This window comes from Syngnathus acus, chromosome 1 (assembly GCF_901709675.1).
Source record: "Syngnathus acus chromosome 1, fSynAcu1.2, whole genome shotgun sequence".
Lineage (NCBI taxonomy): Eukaryota > Metazoa > Chordata > Actinopteri > Syngnathiformes > Syngnathidae > Syngnathus > Syngnathus acus.
In genome coordinates this window covers 9,037,113-9,055,510 of record NC_051087.1, presented here as the reverse complement: position 1 = coordinate 9,055,510, position 18,398 = coordinate 9,037,113, and the positions used below count along the sequence as shown (strand labels likewise).

At 42.1% G+C, this 18,398-nt stretch overlaps 2 protein-coding genes and 1 long non-coding RNA gene across 3 annotated transcripts; 1 reads left to right on the top strand and 2 right to left on the bottom strand.

The window, feature by feature from the left end:
* Positions 1–55: 55 nt before the first annotated feature.
* Positions 56–2,811, bottom strand: LOC119120446. The gene is made up of 2 exons (XR_005097521.1): positions 2,724–2,811; positions 56–1,832 (listed from the first exon to the last, which is right to left on the bottom strand). It is a non-coding gene; the product is annotated as an uncharacterized LOC119120446 (long non-coding RNA).
* LOC119120428 (transcription factor AP-4-like) lies at positions 441–6,656 on the top strand. Its single transcript, XM_037247318.1, has 7 exons — positions 441–775; positions 2,748–2,913; positions 3,081–3,179; positions 3,322–3,492; positions 3,817–3,963; positions 4,183–4,353; positions 5,086–6,656. Exons 1-7 carry the CDS (start codon positions 687–689, stop codon positions 5,239–5,241), a joined length of 999 nt encoding a protein of 332 aa, XP_037103213.1. The 5' UTR covers positions 441–686; the 3' UTR covers positions 5,242–6,656.
* Positions 4,764–18,122, bottom strand: wdr19 (WD repeat domain 19). Its single transcript, XM_037247292.1, has 37 exons — positions 17,872–18,122; positions 17,321–17,412; positions 17,169–17,234; positions 16,952–17,077; positions 16,668–16,783; positions 16,481–16,596; positions 16,271–16,351; positions 15,920–16,032; positions 15,607–15,780; positions 15,477–15,547; positions 15,238–15,404; positions 15,022–15,142; positions 14,837–14,943; positions 14,648–14,764; positions 14,359–14,514; positions 13,459–13,606; positions 13,106–13,319; positions 12,489–12,648; positions 12,261–12,371; positions 12,091–12,200; positions 11,940–11,997; positions 11,663–11,809; positions 11,497–11,579; positions 11,339–11,422; positions 11,111–11,257; positions 10,703–10,827; positions 10,474–10,583; positions 9,860–9,928; positions 9,698–9,775; positions 9,405–9,501; positions 9,180–9,304; positions 8,909–8,990; positions 8,596–8,746; positions 8,276–8,399; positions 8,095–8,171; positions 7,821–7,937; positions 4,764–5,189 (listed from the first exon to the last, which is right to left on the bottom strand). The coding sequence occupies exons 1-36, from the start codon at positions 17,875–17,877 to the stop codon at positions 7,823–7,825; spliced, it is 4,044 nt and encodes a 1,347-aa protein (XP_037103187.1). The 5' UTR covers positions 17,878–18,122; the 3' UTR covers positions 4,764–5,189; positions 7,821–7,822.
* Between the last annotated feature and the right edge of the window lie 276 nt (positions 18,123–18,398).

The following is an 18,398-nucleotide window of genomic DNA, read 5'->3' as shown; positions in this document are numbered from 1 at the left end:
GTGGGTTTCCTCCGTGTATTCTGTCCTCCTAAATTACAAGAAATATTTTGGGGAGAATCTCAGGACTCAGATTTAGACGTTCGAACCACTTGTCTTACTGTGGTGCCTTGGTTAACACATTTAATTATCTATTTATGAATTTACTTACATGCACGCGCGCACACACACACATACATACATGCATGCATGCATGCATAATCAATGGATGGAAGTTTGCCCCTTGTGCAACGTGAAATCCAGGAGCGACTTTTGACTAGTTTTCCTCCACGACCACTCAGTGCGCTGCTCTCCGCTGTCTTGTTTGTCTTGCCGGAAGGAGGCTGATTCCAACCAGCTGTTTCCCGCCTCGCGCGGATCAGCTGCGCGCACGCGCGCGCACGTACGTACACAATGACACAGTAGGCGGAGGCAAAAGCCATACACACAAACACGTAGTAGGCGGAGGCAAGATGCCACACACGCGCGCGTGCACACACGCATTAGAGGGAACCCCATCAGCTGTGGACAGCTACAACTTTTGTTTTTCCAACCCGTTCCTTTACATCATCGCGCGTCTTGCATGCGCGTGACTGCTAGAAAATACAACAGCAAGTGTGCGATTCGCAGATCTTTCTTTTTTTCCCCGAAAGAGAGAAGTGGGAGGGTGAGAGAGCAAAACACGCGTTTTGGTGGGTGGCTTTGAAAGCATGGAATATTTCATGATGCCGACAGAGAAGATACCGACCCTGCAGCAATTCAAGAAGACTGAGAAGGATGTTATCGGGGGACTATGCAGGTACGTTCCGAAAAGCACGTTGTGGTTGTGTTGTGGCGGCGGGCTGCGAGCTCGACTTCACATAGCGCGTTAGCCGTTAGCTGCTAGCATGCGATAGTTTGGCAGCAAGGTTGTACAAAGTGGCGGATCACTACCTGCGCTGCAGCCATTCCGTGCGAGCGGACGCAAAACCGAGTCGCCCCTGTCGTGTCGTTTGACAGCAGGCGGGTCAAGTTTTGACCCACGAGACACGTTAAGAGGGCATTCGCTCCCATAATATGTAAATCAAGCACATGAAATCGATACATCGCATTTGCAGACGAGCACGTGGTGGTTTACGTGTTCGCCATAGTCTCGTTATTTGCAAGCAAATTCGGTTCATCCCACAATATTATGTCACGTTCAGTATTGCAAACATTTTGCGTTGTACTAAAGTGGAGACATTTGGACAATAAACGCTCGCGTTGCGTCTTTTACATTTTTACACAAGCAGTAGCCATGGTTGTGGTGCTAACTCGCCAAGCTAACACAGCGTGACCATTTTTTTCAACCGCGCTCGTTTTTAGCTTAAAAGCCTAGACTGGGCTCTATCTGTCGGTTTTAGGGGCGCACGAATGTTGGGCCACCCGCGCGGCCTTTGATCGGTGTTATTTTGGGGAGGGACGGTGAACGTTGGCAGTTCGCTCGGCGCTAACTGTCGAACGCATTGTTCTCCTCGGTGCCCGGGGGCCTTCTGCTGCTTGCCTGCCTACCACCGCTGCTGCTGTTCTCAGCGTGGACTGGAGAGGAGTCACATTTCACTGTGCTGCTACCAGCTGGCCGACGCGCCCTCCGGCGGCCATGTTGGAGGTGCGCAGCTCCTGACTAGCCGAGAGCTTGTTTGTAACGTCGTCACAAAATAAATACATTATAACGGACAGGTTATGGTTTGTAGTAGAAGCTGCACTAAACACTTCATGAGGCACACCTGAACAGACAAATGCAGGGGACGGCATTTTCGGCCAGCAGAAGAAAAACACTGGGAAAATGTAAATAAATACCTCGTTACATGAAGTATGTCACACTCTGCTTTTGGAACCTGTTACACAAAGATGAGATTTGACCATGATTTGAAACCCTAACTTAAGTTCAAAACCTGAATCCTAAAGTTTCCTTTTCTTACATTTCCACTTCTTTGGGATTGAATTCATGATTTTTATTGTTGGGGTTGTCTTCAAAGGCTTATTTGTGCAATTTTCATCAGTTCATGCTCCAAGGGTACATTGGAGCACCGGGACCCCATCTATCCTACGATCGGATGCCCGTGAAAGGCATTTCACAATCATTTTAGACATTGTTTTGCTTTGGCTGTCGGTTTTACCGGCTCTAATCACAATGATAGTGTGGTTTTCCCACCCACAACGATGCTATCATTTTCAAAGCCGCACAAGCAAGTTGCCATCTGACCTTGAGTGTTTTATAAACAACTCCGATCAAGTTCTACTGGTTTGTTTCCACGGATTAGTCGCCCCATCTGCACCCTAATTTCGTTTATAACATGTTTTTCGTTAACATGTTGTTTGTTGAGGTGGTTCACAATAGAATAGAATAGATCTTTATTGTCATTGTCACACATGTACAACGAAATTTAAAAAGTGCCAACCGATCAGCGCATGAGATAAAAATAAAAAAAAAATAGAATAGAATAACAACTCACAACTCTGATAGTCAATTTAAACTCATTGACCCAGAGGGCAGAGGTCAAGATTAAGTCCTTGTAAGCTTAGGCAAATCTATTTTTAGATTCTGTCTGATCCAGTATTAAGTTTTATTGTGGCTGTATTTTTCTCCTGCATAGATGCTTTGTGTGAAAGTGTTGAGTCACTGGTAGCCACTTTGGAGCATTTACATGTCTTGTGATGTTGCTACTACTAGCACAAAAATCTTCTACGACGAGCAACTAGTCTCATATGAAAACATAAATGATTACGTTTGTCGTGTGACCGTTCTTTAGTCTGGCCAACATCCCCTTCAGTCCAGAGACGGCCCAGGACCAAGAGAGGCGAATCCGACGTGAAATCGCCAACAGCAATGAGCGGCGACGCATGCAAAGCATCAATGCGGGCTTCCAGTCCCTTAAAAGTCTCTTGCCTCACACAGATGGAGAGAAACTCAGCAAGGTACGTGGTCATACAATTGAATGCCCACCCTACAGCAAGTGAAAATCCACTATAGGGACCAAAAAAGTTCAAGAATGGATCAGTTGTCAGAAGAAAGAAAAAAGATTTCATACTGATGTGTTTGACTTAGTGTTGCCGAAGCTTTACCTACTTTTGGGTCTCTGCAGGCGGCCATCTTGCAACAGACAGCAGACTACATCTTCACCTTGGAGCAGGAAAAGACGCAGCTCTTGTCACAGAACAACCAGCTCAAACGCTTCATACAGGTATGCCCAAGTGCTGTTTTAGTGCCCTGACAGCTTCCATACTACATGTAATCTTTGTGCTTTGTTTAAAGAATAATATTGCCTTCATTCAATGCAAAGTGTGTGACTGTTGTCTCACCCTGTTTCCACATTGTGACTGCAGGAATTCAGTGGTTCCTCGCCCAAACGGAGGCGAGCGGAGGAGAAGGATGAAGGCATCGGCTCTCCTGATACTCTCGATGAAGAGAAGGTGGAAGAGCTGAGGCGGGAAATGCTGGAGCTGCGCCAACAGCTGGACCGAGAACGCTCCGCCCGTATGCAGCTGGAGGAGCAGGTGCACGTATCATTGAAGTCATTTGCGTCAACCGATTATTTCGGGTCCTATTCCAAACGCTTATAAATTTTGAGGTGGTATATCACTAGACTTTTGAACAACACTACATAATGGTCAGTTTACCGTATAGGGCACAAAATACTGGATAGGGAATCAGAACGCTGCCATTTAGATCCGTTTTTATCATTTGTTTTCATTGTGCACGCTTCTATGTATGGTCTACCTTTAATAATCGTCTTTTTAATATGAAATGAATTAGAGTGAAGGTGAGCAGGCACATTTGATGGATTACGGGTTACTTACGTCACATGTGTTTGGCTGCAGGTGCGCGCTCTGGACACCCAAGGGCACCCGGACCGTCTCAAGGTGATCACCCAACAGGTGGAGGAGGAGCACGCGCAGCTCCAGAGCCAGACGCTGTTACGACTGCAACAAGTTCAAGCTGCAGACAGACCCCCTCACAGTCCAAAGGTTGGCCAAGCATACATTCGTACTTGTAAAGGCCACCTGTACTTCAAGAGACTCGCGTGATGAAAAATACAAATGATTTTTATTACGCATCACAAATGATTACAAATAATGTTTGTATTATGAGTAATCAGACATGACTGAAGACATAATTGTTTACATTGTCGAAGTTACTCATTATTTGTCTACAATATAACAAAGGTGATTTGTATGTTTCTTCAGGTGGTGGCCCCTCCCACTCCCATCGCCTCAACCCACCACCCGACAGTCATTGTGCCGGCGCCGACACTAACCCAGCAACCCCATCACCATGTCACCGTGGTGACCATGAGCTCATCTCTCCACAACAGCACCGTGTCTACGTCGAGACAAAACCTGGACACCATTGTGCAGGTATGTCCTTTGCATATGATTATACACATGTGCCCAATGGAAGGTCATCCAAAACGCAAGCTTTTAGAGAAATCTTCTGCCTTTATCAAAAACAATGATGGTTCTGTTTCCTGTCATTCACCATGTAACTATTGTGTATATCCAATAATATGGTGACCAATTAATCAGCCAATATTGGCTGTTTTAAAATTGGCAGGAATTTGCAGATTTATTTTTTTACACTAACAGTAAAGACAGAAAATGACATTCAGCCTCTCACCCACACACAAATTGGCCGATATTTGACAATTTTTCCTCTTTGGTGCAACGTTAAGTACTGAGAAAAATTTTGTAAAACAGTCAAATGTTCTGCCCGTGATGTTTATCGTTATTGTAAGCGACCACGATAACAAGTTCTTTTCTTCAATACATATTTTTTTAATGAATCAGTTATCTCAAATTTATTGTGCCAAAAATTGCGCTAACTTTACATAGTTTTACAGTCAAAACAGCCTTCTGAGGCAGAAGAATAACTACGTTGCAGTCCATGACAAACTGATTTGATATTTCTGGTGTGCAGTATTGTACTGCAACTAAAGTATTACAAAATGTATGATTGAACTACAACCACAATAACAAACCCGTTTTAAAAAACAGTTGTTTTTGATACATCTCTCGTATCCCATCAGATTGTGGTGGTGTAGCTTACATTGTGGCTAATTGAAAATATGCTGCATCGTTCGCTCCTCTCAGGCCATCCACCACATCGAGCGCACTCAGGAGAGGCGAGCGAGCGCAGAGGAAGAGCAGAGACGAGCGGTCATAGTCAGCCCCGCCCACGTCGCCATGGACACCGCCTGTTCAGACACAGACACGGACACAGAGGGAGAGGACTGCTCAATGAACTGATCGTGCCATGAACTCACAAACACTTAACACCATCTCACTGTAAGATTCCATCCAGAAGCTTGACTACTTAAAAAAAAAAATCTCTCCGAGCTCCCACTCCCTGTAGTGAAGCGCTTTTCGCTGTCGCTCTTGTAATGTAAATTGTCTGACTGAAAACTAGGAGTGGTCAGCGTGCAGAGGAGGCCAAATGGGGTTTCTTGAGGCTGCTCCTCATCGGTCCGTCCTCCCACTTGTTTTCCATTGCCAGGCGCCGATGACATTATTTGTGCTGCAAATTGACCTTTTCACTATAATGGAGAACTGAATGTAATACAGGAAGCAGCAACTTGTGACTTTTTGATTAAGAACGGGGGATTTAAGAGTTAGAATCTTTTCTTTCCCTCGTCTTGCGTTTCTAAACAAGATAGGTCACAGACTTAATTGCAGGAGCGTTACTAAAAGAAAGGATTTTACTTGAATGAGTATACTGATCAGCTTAAGCCCTTAAAATAGATATTGAAGAATATAAGCTATTAATCAATTGACAGTCTGTTAAGTGTTTTGGGAAATGTACCCTGTCAGGGTTACTGAACTGCATTCTCTAACTTACAAATTGGACGGTTATTTGGTTCGATAAGGAGCAAGTTGCCTTGAGATTCAAAATTGGAGCCACCCAAACTGCACCTGCCGACTCAAGGCGAGAACTAAATGTCGGTTCACTCGTGTTCTGGTAACAACGAGTGGGCTTTCTCAATCGCTTTCCGACAACTTGACTGAATAATTGGAGGAAACAGTCTTATTTTCAAAAGATGAAAATGTGATGTACTCTTAAAACATATTAGTCTGCATGACAATTTCAAGTTTTCCACCAAAGACTTCCAGTCGCAACTTCTGATCTTGGTTTGTTGTTTTCAGTGACTATGCACTTGAGTGTTTGCTACTTATGCAATCGCATCTTCAGTCCATTTATACACGTGGCGAAGATTACTATGCACCGCTAATAGGTGTGTATGTCACACCAACAGTAAAGTTGTGACTCGCTTGTATCAAAGAATATCATTACCGTTCTTACGAGGTGCGGTTTGCCAACATGGTGCTCTGCTGACGAGCTAAACATTTTCAAATGTGGCGAGTCATTTGCACATGTTGGAATTAGTTTTGTGTGGTTGTGCTGGAAAACAACTTAAGTTGAGTGTTGTAAAATACACCAAGATCGGTCACTGAAATACCACAAAAGTCCCAAATGAGCACTGGCCAATGCTCAGAATCGCTTCACGTTGAGATGTTCATCTTGTCTAGATGTTTTTTTCTTTTTAAAACTGTAACTCTGTGTTTCTATTTCCAAACACAATTTGATGCTGTAAACATTCCAAATGTTTGGAGTTGTCTTTTCATCTCGCTGCCTTCTGTTGAGTGCATGTTCGTAACAGGTTGTCTTGTGTGACAGGTATTTTCTTTTTGTTTTGACGAACATGTTGTATGTGGACGCCGCTGCTCGCAATCTAGCATCGATGTTCCATCTGGTTCGACTTGTTTGTTCCATGCAAAGTGGGAAGTTTAGGGGGTTGTTCATAGTCAAAGAGGGATCAGTGGAAATCTGTTAATTATGAGGCCGCAGCCTAAAGTCAAACTGGAGCTTTGGTGGGTGGAACAAAGAAAAACACTTTTCAATGAGATCTGTACAGTACACATTGTATTTCAGCACTGATGCCTTTCAGTGAAGTTTGAGCTATTTGGTATAAAGCACTTGCTGTCCTCTACTGCCTGAAACAATGATGAGGAAGTTCCATTTCTTGTTTTTAAGTACGCTTTTTACTATGACTATTTTCGTTCAATGTGATCTGCTTTTCTGTCTTTCCAAATTTATTTTACATTTGTTGGTGTTTTATATTTTTATCTCTTTTTTTCAGTCCACGTCAATAAGAAGCTGTTATATTTTTGTTTAAAAAACCTGGGTAAACAGTCCTTTGTATAAAGAATAAAAAATAAAATTTGTACTTTTCTATGATAACATGCTTGATCATTAATTGAACATGATTTTCATTTTGTGTTTTGGGCCAACAGCATAAGAATAACGCGTGAGAATTTGAAGTGTGAATGACGAGTTGCCAGATTGTTCCCATTGAAAACAAATCGAATTTGGTAAACAAGGTGTGCTATACAAGTCAACCACCATTACCTACCAATATGTACATAATGTCTCCCATGTCTATTAGTGAGCCTCTAAGCATATTTTTTGGCAGCTGGGGTTGGTTTATTTTACACAGTTTAAAATGAATCTCAATTTTACCCATTCGTATCAATTGAAGAGTACACTTAAAACAAATTAAAGACCCTTTAAATCATAAGCGTATTAACAGTCCTTCGTACACTGTACTGACCATCTAAGTCAGGGGTGGGCAATTCCGGTCCTCAAGGGCTGGTGTCCTGCAGGTTTTATAGGTCTCCCTGCTGCAACATACCTGAGTCAAATGATCAGGATTGTTATCCAGCTTCTGCAGACCTTGCTTATTATCTGACCATGACTGCCCACCCCTGATCGAAGTGAAAAGAGGAAATTCTATTAAATCTCAACAGGCTGAGTGGAACAGGGCTGTCACCTTCACTGATCCACTTGATTAGTCTGCAAGTGTTTGGAACAATCCTGGATCTTCTTCACTTGCAGGGCATTCAGAGGCTCTGAGCACATAGGACACACGGTCTCAGTCTCCAGTAACCTGAAATGATTCATCAAGGACAGAAGAGTCATCTTTTTAAAACAAATTCATTCAAATTGATATTGTAAAACCTGGACTCGTAAAAAATAATGGATTATTTTTGACTCGCCAAAATGTGTCTGTGTCAAATCAACAGAGCGCGTGTCATGCCACTTACAGGATTAACTGCGAGTAGAGTGCAGGAAATTCACAATGAGGACACACCGACCAGTCTTCTTTCAGCATATGACGACCCTATAATTGTGGTGATAAAGTGAGACAAAAGACACAAGATGCGAACTTCTGGGAGGAAATTGTAAAATGTCAGGTCAGCCCAACGGGTGATGGAGCACACTCACTGTGGCGATGCAATAGGGCAGGTTGTTCTTGCATGAGATGCAGAGCAGTTCGTTCTGCGGAAGCTGGATGCCACAGTAAGGACACGGGGTCGTTTCCTCTTCCAACTCTGACGTATCTGGACGCCTAATGAAATTAAAATCATGTATGAAGAGAAAAGTAAATAATAGAACAAAAATACAATCTTGGAAATTCACATGGAGTTAGAGCAAGGGTGAGCAAACATTCATGTTCAAGGGATACATTTGATTTCTAAAACAGCGCATGTCATTTTATGCACTATGTGAAATTAGTTGACGAGCTGGTCATGTTGGCCGCTCACCGAACCATAGCCTCGATCTTCTTCCTGTAGTTCTGGTGTATCTCGTTTCGGTACTCAGGGCGCATGAGCATGGCGGCAAAGCCAAAAGCGGAGTTCTTCAACCCGGCTCGGTGACATTCAATGACCGCCGATGTCAGAATGGGCACAACATCTGCGGCAACACAACAAACAAGAGAGACCTTGTGAAAAAGAAAAGGGAAATCTCCATGGTGGAACATGTAATTAATGTCAGACGTTTTGGGGCTCAATGACTCTAAACAAGTTAAGATGTTAAAAGGGGATGAATAACTACAGTATGTGTGCAATGACTCACGTGCTGGAAACTTGCTAATATTTTTGCTGACACGAATAAGCATACGTGCCCCTTTAAGGTGGTCTCTTCTCTTGATGTGGATCTGTACACAAGCACATATCAAAATATTTTTTCAAGTCTAATTATTACAATCATAATTGTCTTTGCACAGTAACAGTAAAGCACTCAATTTGAAATTATGGCCATTACGGTGTATAAAAAAAATATTTGCCCTCTTCTCAAATCTTCATTTATTTATTTGACTGTCAATTTTGCAAATGCATGCACTCACTTTTCCCAGCAGGTAGGAATGCAGGATCATCAGGTTAGTGGCCATTTCCGCAGGAATCTTTATCTTATGAGCTTGCAGTTGTGTGTACATGCTGAACAGCACGTTGTGGGAGCTACGGTAGTTACCTGGTAAGAGACACAAGAAAAACAGCAGCATTGTTGTTGTGTCACTTGTATTATCACACAATAGAAGGTAAACAGCTTTTGGTGAAGCGGGGGATCATGCCTGCGTTCTGTTCTTCCCTAGCGATGATGATCGCAGTGCGAGCAGCCTCCCTGTACTGCTGCAATGCCATGTAGAGTCGGAACAGGTACTTGGCATCCTTCCAAAAAAAAAAAAAAAAAAACACTCACTGTGATACAACATTCAGACATTGCTGAGGCAAAGACTTCTTTCTAATAGTTGTTTCTATGTAACACTTTTTGAAATTGCACTTTAGTTGCTGTGTAATTGCAATACCGTAACGTAAACAGTTTAGGTTGCCACTGTCACGATAAAAAACACAGTATAAAAATCACCTTTGGGATGCCATCACTTTCCCCCATGAGGTATTCTATTAGTAAATTAGTCAGTGAGGTGTCTTTGGCGTGGCCCACCTGTTTTTAAACACACACATAAAGCACATGCATTTTCATTGTTTTGATAACAGTGATTTTGCACCGGATACGTTGATCTCTCACCGTCTCAATAGCCATGTCCAGAGCCAGGCTGTCTTCCGTATTAGGACACTTCAGAAAGTGCTTCAACGCCTGAAGAAGAAAACAAGAGAGGCCAGTGATTTCCATGGGAAATAATCCAAATGTACTTAATTGGTCCGAAATCATTTTCAATCATTATTTATCACAAAAGATTAGTGATGGGAAATGAAGCTTGAAATATGCTTCGTGAACCAGTTTTTGTATATACTAATGACTCCTCTAGATGGCACTGTTTGTACACTTTCCATTTTTTAAACCAACAGTGCCCTCTAGAGGAGGAAGAAATACATCTGATCCATGAAAGAAATTTGAAGCTTCATTTCCCCATCACTACAAATATGTGTAGTCTTTGTTCATCTACGCAAGTGAACAATTAAAGACTCTTCCACTAGAGGGCAGAATGTACATTTAACCATGCACCCATCTGTTGCCATTCATTCATCCAAAACTACATCATCAGCAGTATTCAACTAAGCGGCCCCAGATTTCACAATGAGTCAGTGCATCGTGAGTAAATTATTCCAGGCTTTCCAGAATGTAAGTGTGCAAGTGAAAAGACGACGGTGGGAGTGATAGAGACGAAAGAGAGCTCCTACTCTGCTGTATTGTCCACACTTTTGAAAGAATTTGCCAGCTTGCAGGTGGTTCTTTTCTGCCTCAAAGTACAGAGCAATGCTCTGATAATCCTCCAGTGTTGCGTCAGAGCCTGTTGAACACACGCAGCAGCAGTTGAATTCATCTTTCAGTTTGCGTTAGGCCACAAATTGGGCAAAACAATGAACTTGATCCCAGAATTTGAACTTGCAAGAGTGGATAGTCACAGACCGATAATGTCGGCGTAGACCTCCATCTGTCTGTGCTGCTGTGCAAGCTGGAAGGCTTCGTCATTGCACTGAGACAGCACCAGGAAGTGGATGGCCGAGCCATAATCATTCAACGACAAGAAGAATCTGCAAAGACACAAACCCATCAAGAGCTGACACAAAACAGCAGACTGAATGAATGAAAAGCATGTATTGCCATTTGTTTTGTAAGAAATAGTTTGGAAGATTTTTGAAAATTACAATTATTTCTAAAAATCCAATCCCTCTTCGTTGTACACCTACTACAACCACAATAATTAACATATTGTTAAAACTTTATTTTTATCGAGGTAGACATTTTGACAACTCTTGTATTGAACCCGCAGGTGCACTTAAGTATAAACATTTACAGTACACAATTTTGTCCCACCTGGCCACCATCTTGGCTCCTTCAATGCTCTGCGTTTCCCTGACAATGCGAACAGCACCTTCTGGGTTTTTCAGGTGATCCAGCAGCACGCGAGTCACATTGTCCCAGTCCTTAGCACTACCATAGGCTTGAGCTGCCTCTTTATAACTGACGAACACAGAAATAATGACATTGGCTTTTTTTTCTCCCCAAGTCCTGATCTCAATGGAGACATCGAGAAGAACTTACTTGCCATCCGCCTCCTTGGCTTTAGCATACTGCAAGTGGATTTTGGAAGAGGTGACATTCGGCAGTAACTCCCCCACCTTTGCCCTAAAAGAGGAATCATTTCATTGTGGAGAACCTGAAACCACTTTCAAGGTCAGAATTTTCAGGCCTTGTCTTACCAGTTTTTGCAGCGAATGTAAACCGATGCTGCCTTGTCGTAGCACTGTCCTTTTTCATAGAGCTGAGCAGCTTCAGAGAATTGCTGTGTAACAAAATCAAACATTTAATCGACCTACAAAAACAACTGCTTCAATACATAACAGAAACTAGGACGACAACTCTTGCCTTCATGTTTTCCAGTATGGCTGCACATTCTTTCTTAAGAACTCTACTTGGGTGTTGACTAGCCTGGGTCACTCCTCTCCTTATGTCACCCATTCGAATGGACATCCTTGCTACACCTGCCTGGCACACCTCATCATGCTCCTGGAACTGTAACCCGAGGGAAAGCATAGTGAGAAACCAGTAGAGCAAAGACCAAAAACTACACAACATTGACAAAGTTTTGGCAAAAACTGAAGTTGCACTTCTGTCCTTATTTTGTCGAATGTGTTGCACTTACTTTATTATTATGAGTCATGCCTTTCTCATAGTGTGCCAGAGCATTCATGTAGTCTCCACTAGAGCAGAAAGGAAGACACAGAGAGAACCAGATGATGCATCAGCTCTAACATTGTAGATGACAGAAGGATTAAGATTGTGTGTATATGTACATAAACTCCAGATGAACGGCATATTCTTTGGAGAGAAATGGAATCTGGTCTTCTGCTAACCCCTTAGCTAACTTCAGAGCACTGTCCCAGTGTAGCAGGTCTCTCCTCATCTAAACAATAGAGACAATTGAGCTTACAACAACTGGTTAGTTTATGTCTATGAATCTGACCTCCAGGGCAGCTATGGGGCAGCTTGAAGCCAGATACAGGTCCTGAGCAAGACAGAAGTCCTCCAGGAACATGGCCAAATGGCCCGCAAGCAAGTTATTATCCTCGATTCCCTATGAATTGAAAAAAAACATGTTGGTTTCTTGATAAATTCATAAATGTTCAGTTTGTTGGAAAATCTCGAGCTATTTGTCAAGCAATGTTCAAAACTCCACCACCCATAGTTGTACCTGGATGGCCTGTAGTGACATCACCATGCCCACATTGCCACTCATGCGGTAGAAGTGGATGGCCAGCTCGACCTCCATGTGGACCAGACAGGCTTTGCCGATCTCTGCTTTGTCGGCCTCGCTGCTGTCAGTCAAGCAAAGATCCCAGGCTTCATAAAACCTGTCGAGTGACACGTCCATCTGAATCAGAATTCTTTGCCCTTCATAAATGCACGAGGCCTAAACGAACTAACAAATACATACAAGATAACCACAGAACCTTTTTAACTCATAAGGAACAATTCGGATCAGTCCCATACAAATGCTCAATGAAGAAATAGAAAAGCAGCAAATTGCAGTGTTTTGCTGCTTTGCATTAAGATACAGATAAAAAGATAATAAACAAAACTAATTGTGGCCCTATACAGTGATTTAAATTCTGACCATTTACCAAAGGGTTAAAAATCAAATTTGAATGATTTAACGATAATACAAAACTGGTTAGCTGAGTTTATATTACTCTGATATGATCTCCCTTTGGAAGAACATTATGGAAACATTTTAGGGCTCCAAATGTTTCCTAAATGAATACAATCTAACAAAATCAAGACTCCTCAATCAAAATCAGCGGTACGAACCTCTTAAGCTGGAGGGCCTGTGTGAGCTGCTTGCCAAGTTCTGGCTGGGACCCAGACGGCGTGTTTGTTGAGTGTTCAAGGAAGCAGTGTGTGCTCAGAGCCACTTCATTGATCTTGCCACTCGCCGTCTGGCACGTAAGCACCCCGTTGTAGAGCAGCAAAGGCTTCTGGGAGGAAAGAAGTGGAGTGCTCCCCACTAACACCACTCGCGGGCCTAGATAACCAAGGAGGAAATATGAAAATACAGAACAGCCCTTTCCACCTGGATGACTGAAAATGGCAATCACCACTACATTACCAATGTTAACAACATTAAAAAGGACAACTTTGAAACTTGTTTGGTGTTTCCCTACCATATATGGTGGTTTTATGGGCAGCGTAGGTGTAGACTTTGTCATCGTCAAAAGCTACAAACACCACTCTGTCTGCGTGCCAGTTGTCCCACAGCACTCCAGTGATGGTGGGGGAGAAGTTTGGAAGCTCAAGGCACAAATCTGCTGCCTGGAATGACAGAACACGAGAATTTGTGAACAGAGCTCATTCTGGGGGAGTTGATAAGGACAAATAGACAAATTATAACTATCCACCCTGGACTGCTAGCCAGCCAGTCAGGTTTGTTAGCAGTGTCGAGAGAAAAGTAACCTTTCACATGGAAGGAGAATTTAGAGCAGCTTTTCTCGCTTTCATGAGAAGTTAGTAAAATAAGTAAACCAGTGTGCTGGCAGAAATGAGTAAAAAAGCAAATAACTTTGGAGACCTTCTGCAGAAAGAGGGAAAGGTCAAATGATGAGACAGATGGAAAAAGCCTGCAACTCCCAAGAAAAAGAAAGTTGCATTTTAGAGACAATGTCAGCAGTTCAACTTAAATTTAGGGTGCATTGCTAGGGGTGATTCTCACACAGCAAGCAAGATCTGCGTAAAAGGTGGCATTTGAAAAAGGGGCAAATTTACAGCTTGCACAAGTGCGAGTAGATGAAAAATTTACTCGCACTGTCTTGAATTTTTGGGGCATATACAACCTTTGAGTGTCAGTCTGGTGCCCTGAGTGGGAAGAACATCAAACATGAAGTTTCTATGCGACATAAACACAATTACTTTTTTATGTTTACAATGTTGCCTTACTGTTTCCATTTGAATATATTTGTGGTTTTCATTGCGTTGTGCTGCAGTGATGCCAGACTATTTACTGGAACTGTGTTTTGAGCTGGTCAAAAGTGTGTCAATCATTTTGCATGCGCTTTGCATGGACTTACACTTGAAAGGGTGAGCAGGAAGCCGTTCTTCTTGTCATCAATAAAGACCAACCGTGTGCCATTTACATCTGGGAAAACTTTACTCACTGCCACGGTGTGACTGTAAGTGCTCACAGTCTCCCAATCCTCCACCAGAACACACACAACGTTACCTAACTGGAAGAGGAGGAGCGATACGGGAAATTCAGTCAATGGACAGACATTGATTCAGCAATTTTTTTTTTTAAATACAGAGAATGAAAAGATAATGAATGAATAAGCAAGTACTTTGTGAGTGACCCTGCCTTACATCAGTGCCATAGGAGAGGAAGTCAGCAGTGAGCGCGTGGCAAAGGATACGACCTTTTCGGTCATCGTCCGGGAACAACTTCATCTGCTTCCTTTCCTCCTGTTCACTGCCATCGATCTAGAAGACAAACATGGTAACAATCATGGACTTGTTGTTTGTAACTCACTAATGAGGCTAGCTGTGACTTACCATATGCAGTTGTACTTTACTGTCAAACAACGCCGCAGCATATTTTGCATTCAGACACATGTTGGCAACTGTCCCAAAGTACTCAATCTCCTTCAATTTGGTAAAAGCTGAAGATGAATGATCCAGTCAAATGAATTGCGTGAAGCGATATGACTTCATGAATGAGTGTTAAACATGACACACACCAGATTCCTGTTCCAGCGGTGCATAGAACCAGGCTTTGTTGTTCATTCCGACAGCAACATGATAAGGTCCTACAGCAATGAAGGTTGGTTCTACTTCCACTTGTATGGCCACAGGAGGTATCTGCAAAACAACTGCATTACTGAGGCGCACGGTGAATCTCGTGAGCAGTCTTTTAATACTCCAGCATGTTTTGTGCAGTGACTTTTACTCCTCACCCCATAGTTTGACACTGTGACCTCCAGCAGAGACGTAAGGTAAGCCAGTCTGGTTCCATAGCTGTCCCCCAGAATGGGAAGCTTTGTGAGGAAGACATGAAGAGTTCCTTTCTGGGTCGATACTGCCAGCAGCTGGCCATCATCTGTCCAACTGAGCTGGTCCAGACCTGAGCAGAAAGAGTGGGAATCGAGTCAGAGAGAGACATTTCAAATTACTATATTGAAGCAAACGTCCGCACCTTTAGTCTCATCCTCCAGCTGTATCACGTTGCTAATGTATTTGAAGTCAGAGAGATCATGGATCTTGATGCTGCAATGGACAAGGGGATTTAGTTTTAAGTGTAAGTTTCATTAGGAGGTGTTACACACCTATTGTCTCCACAAGAAGCAGCCTTGTTTAATGCAGATGAGATGGCTACGCTGTTAAGACTGTCTTTATGGTTCCGAGCCTGGCAGAGCTCATGCCCAATCTCTCTGACGTGAGTAGAAATGACCACAAAGTATCCAAGAGAGAAGCCAATGAGTATGTACCCATCACCAAACCTGATAAAAATGGGAGGAAAATCTGTGAGGATATTGTGTGTGTTCTGCAATAACAATAATTATAATAGAAAGACATCATGGCAGTTTAAAAAAAATACCCAAAGACAAAATGTAATGTGAGTGTGCATCTGTAGTGTACCAGCGATAGGAGACGATGCGCCCGTAACTTGCTTCAAACGCCAACTCATACCAGTCGTCTGTGTTGGTGACGCTGAAAAGGACCAAGATCTTTTTGTCCACGCAGACACTCACCTAGATAATAAATGAATCTTTGATATTTATAAGACATTTCATTATACACTGATACAATACAATGCAAGTGGTGTCAGAAAGTCCATCTAAACTAAGATAATAGTCATGGCATTTTAATGTTTAATAGATTTGGCGTTGTTTAATCGATTGTTTGTTAAATAATACAGTGAAAAGGATGTTGAGAGAATAATAATTAAAAAGTGAAGCTGTTGAAAAATAGGGGCAACATAAAGCTCACAGTGTTCTCTCCTTGGGAAGTTCTTTCACTGGTCTTCATCATGGAAAAGTAAATGTCTGCAGGTGCACCACGCAGTTTTATCTACAACAAAATAAAAACATGTCACCTCGATATAATTCCCAAAGAGCTCCTGAAACGTAAATTCAATGAGTGAGCCATATGGCAAGAACAATGTGAAGCTGCATTTTTTTTTTTTTTCGATGGCACAACCTCTCGGATCGTGTCCCCCTCTTGATTGCTGATGCTCAGATTGTTGTCATCGCAGCCAAGGGCCAGGAGATTTTGAGCATTCCAGCAGCCACAGGTGATTTTCTTGGTATGTTTGCCTAGCATACATGGCAAAAGAGTTAAGAGAAAATCACAAAAACATGACAATCATGCTTGTTTAGTCATTTACCTAATATTGGGATTTTGTGTGAGGTCTGCTGATTGTAGATTAACAGGTTTCCTTTTGCAGTGCCAGCTGCCAGCAGGGAGCCCGTTTTTGACCACACGATGAGAGAAATGTGGTCTCTGTCAGGGAATGTTTATTTTGTAATCATTCCACAAATTAAATTGGCCTGTTTGTCTATGCAAAAAGGAAGATATCACTACTACATGTTTGATTAATAATAAATAGACAGTAAAAAATATATAATTGCGTTGCTAAATTGCACAAGTTGGTATTGAATGCAAGTATACCTCATTCCACTGTCTATTTTGGATGTTTTGTTGACACTGGCATCCCAAAGGTATATGGAGCTGGATTTTGCTGCTATCACTGCCAAAATGTCCCCATCTTTATCCCAGTCCATCCCCACACAGCATCTGGGGGAGCAGGAACAAGAAAAGGAAAGTGATTATTTCAACTATAAAACTTTCTTTGGCATCAGTTGTTTTTCTTTTCCTTGACACATACCCAGGAAGGCTGATTTCAGTCCACTTGTGTCCATGGCGATCAAATATTTTCACTGAGCTGTCTTGTCTGATGGATTGGATACAGCACATCACATTATGCATTGGTTAGCAGGTCAAATTTTTACATTCCAAGCAGCAACACTTTTCACTCACCCTGCAACAGCTATATAATTTCCATGGGATTTCTGCCACTTGTACAATAACTTGGAGCCCATCCAAGCATTGTCTATGAGGGTAAAAATGCTCTGCGGACACAAGAGGATTATTTACGAACAAATTTAGTCAAGACAAATGTCTTTTAACCGACACAACATATCCACACATAATTCCACTCGCTCTCATTGTTATTTCATTCTTTAACGGTACATCATATGCACACCACTCACTCTCATTGGTATTTCATTTTTTAACTGTACATTGTAAGCAACAAGTGTGCAATAGAAATATTTTTGATCACACTACATAATTACAAGAATTTGACTCATCCAGAGGTAGTGTAATATAAACTTGATTCATTTGACAGGAAGTTGAGATGAAAAAGCACTTAATTTGTCAAAATGTTTTTATTTTAAGTTTCGTTAGCTAATTAGCACTACGTTGAGCAAATCGCTGTCTAAGTGAAGACAAATCCATTCCTTTCAACTCGGTGATGCATAGCAAATAAAAAATAAAAATAACATTTCATGTATTTGCGTAATACCAACCTTCATCTTGATGACATTAGATCTTTAATCGCTCTATTCTGTTCGATGGATGACACAATTTGACGCCACAATGATTCGTCTTGTGAAAAGAATATTTTCAGTTTACATCCAAAAACAGGTTAATTTCGCTCCTGCACACATGCTCAAAGAATAAATGTGTGAAAAGTTGTATGTGAGAATTTGTAGACGCCGAAGCGTCTGGACCAGAAGTCATAGCAACAGCTCTTAGCCAATCAAGATCGCTTCCGGTGTAAAAACCGGATATCAGAGTTGAAGGGGTCGTCCTATTTTATGTTCCGGCTAGGAACAAGGATAACCTGGATTGACCGAGTAAAATATTCTGAAGTTGGTATCGTTTATTGAGTGAAATACCTTTGACAATCCTTCAAATTTATTTGCAGAAAATATTCCGAAAAAATATTCTGAAATTGGTGTGATCTATTGAAATACCTTTGACAATCCTTCAGATTTATTTGCTGAGAGAGAGAGAGACAGAGAAAATAAAACATTCACTTAAGTGTAACGAC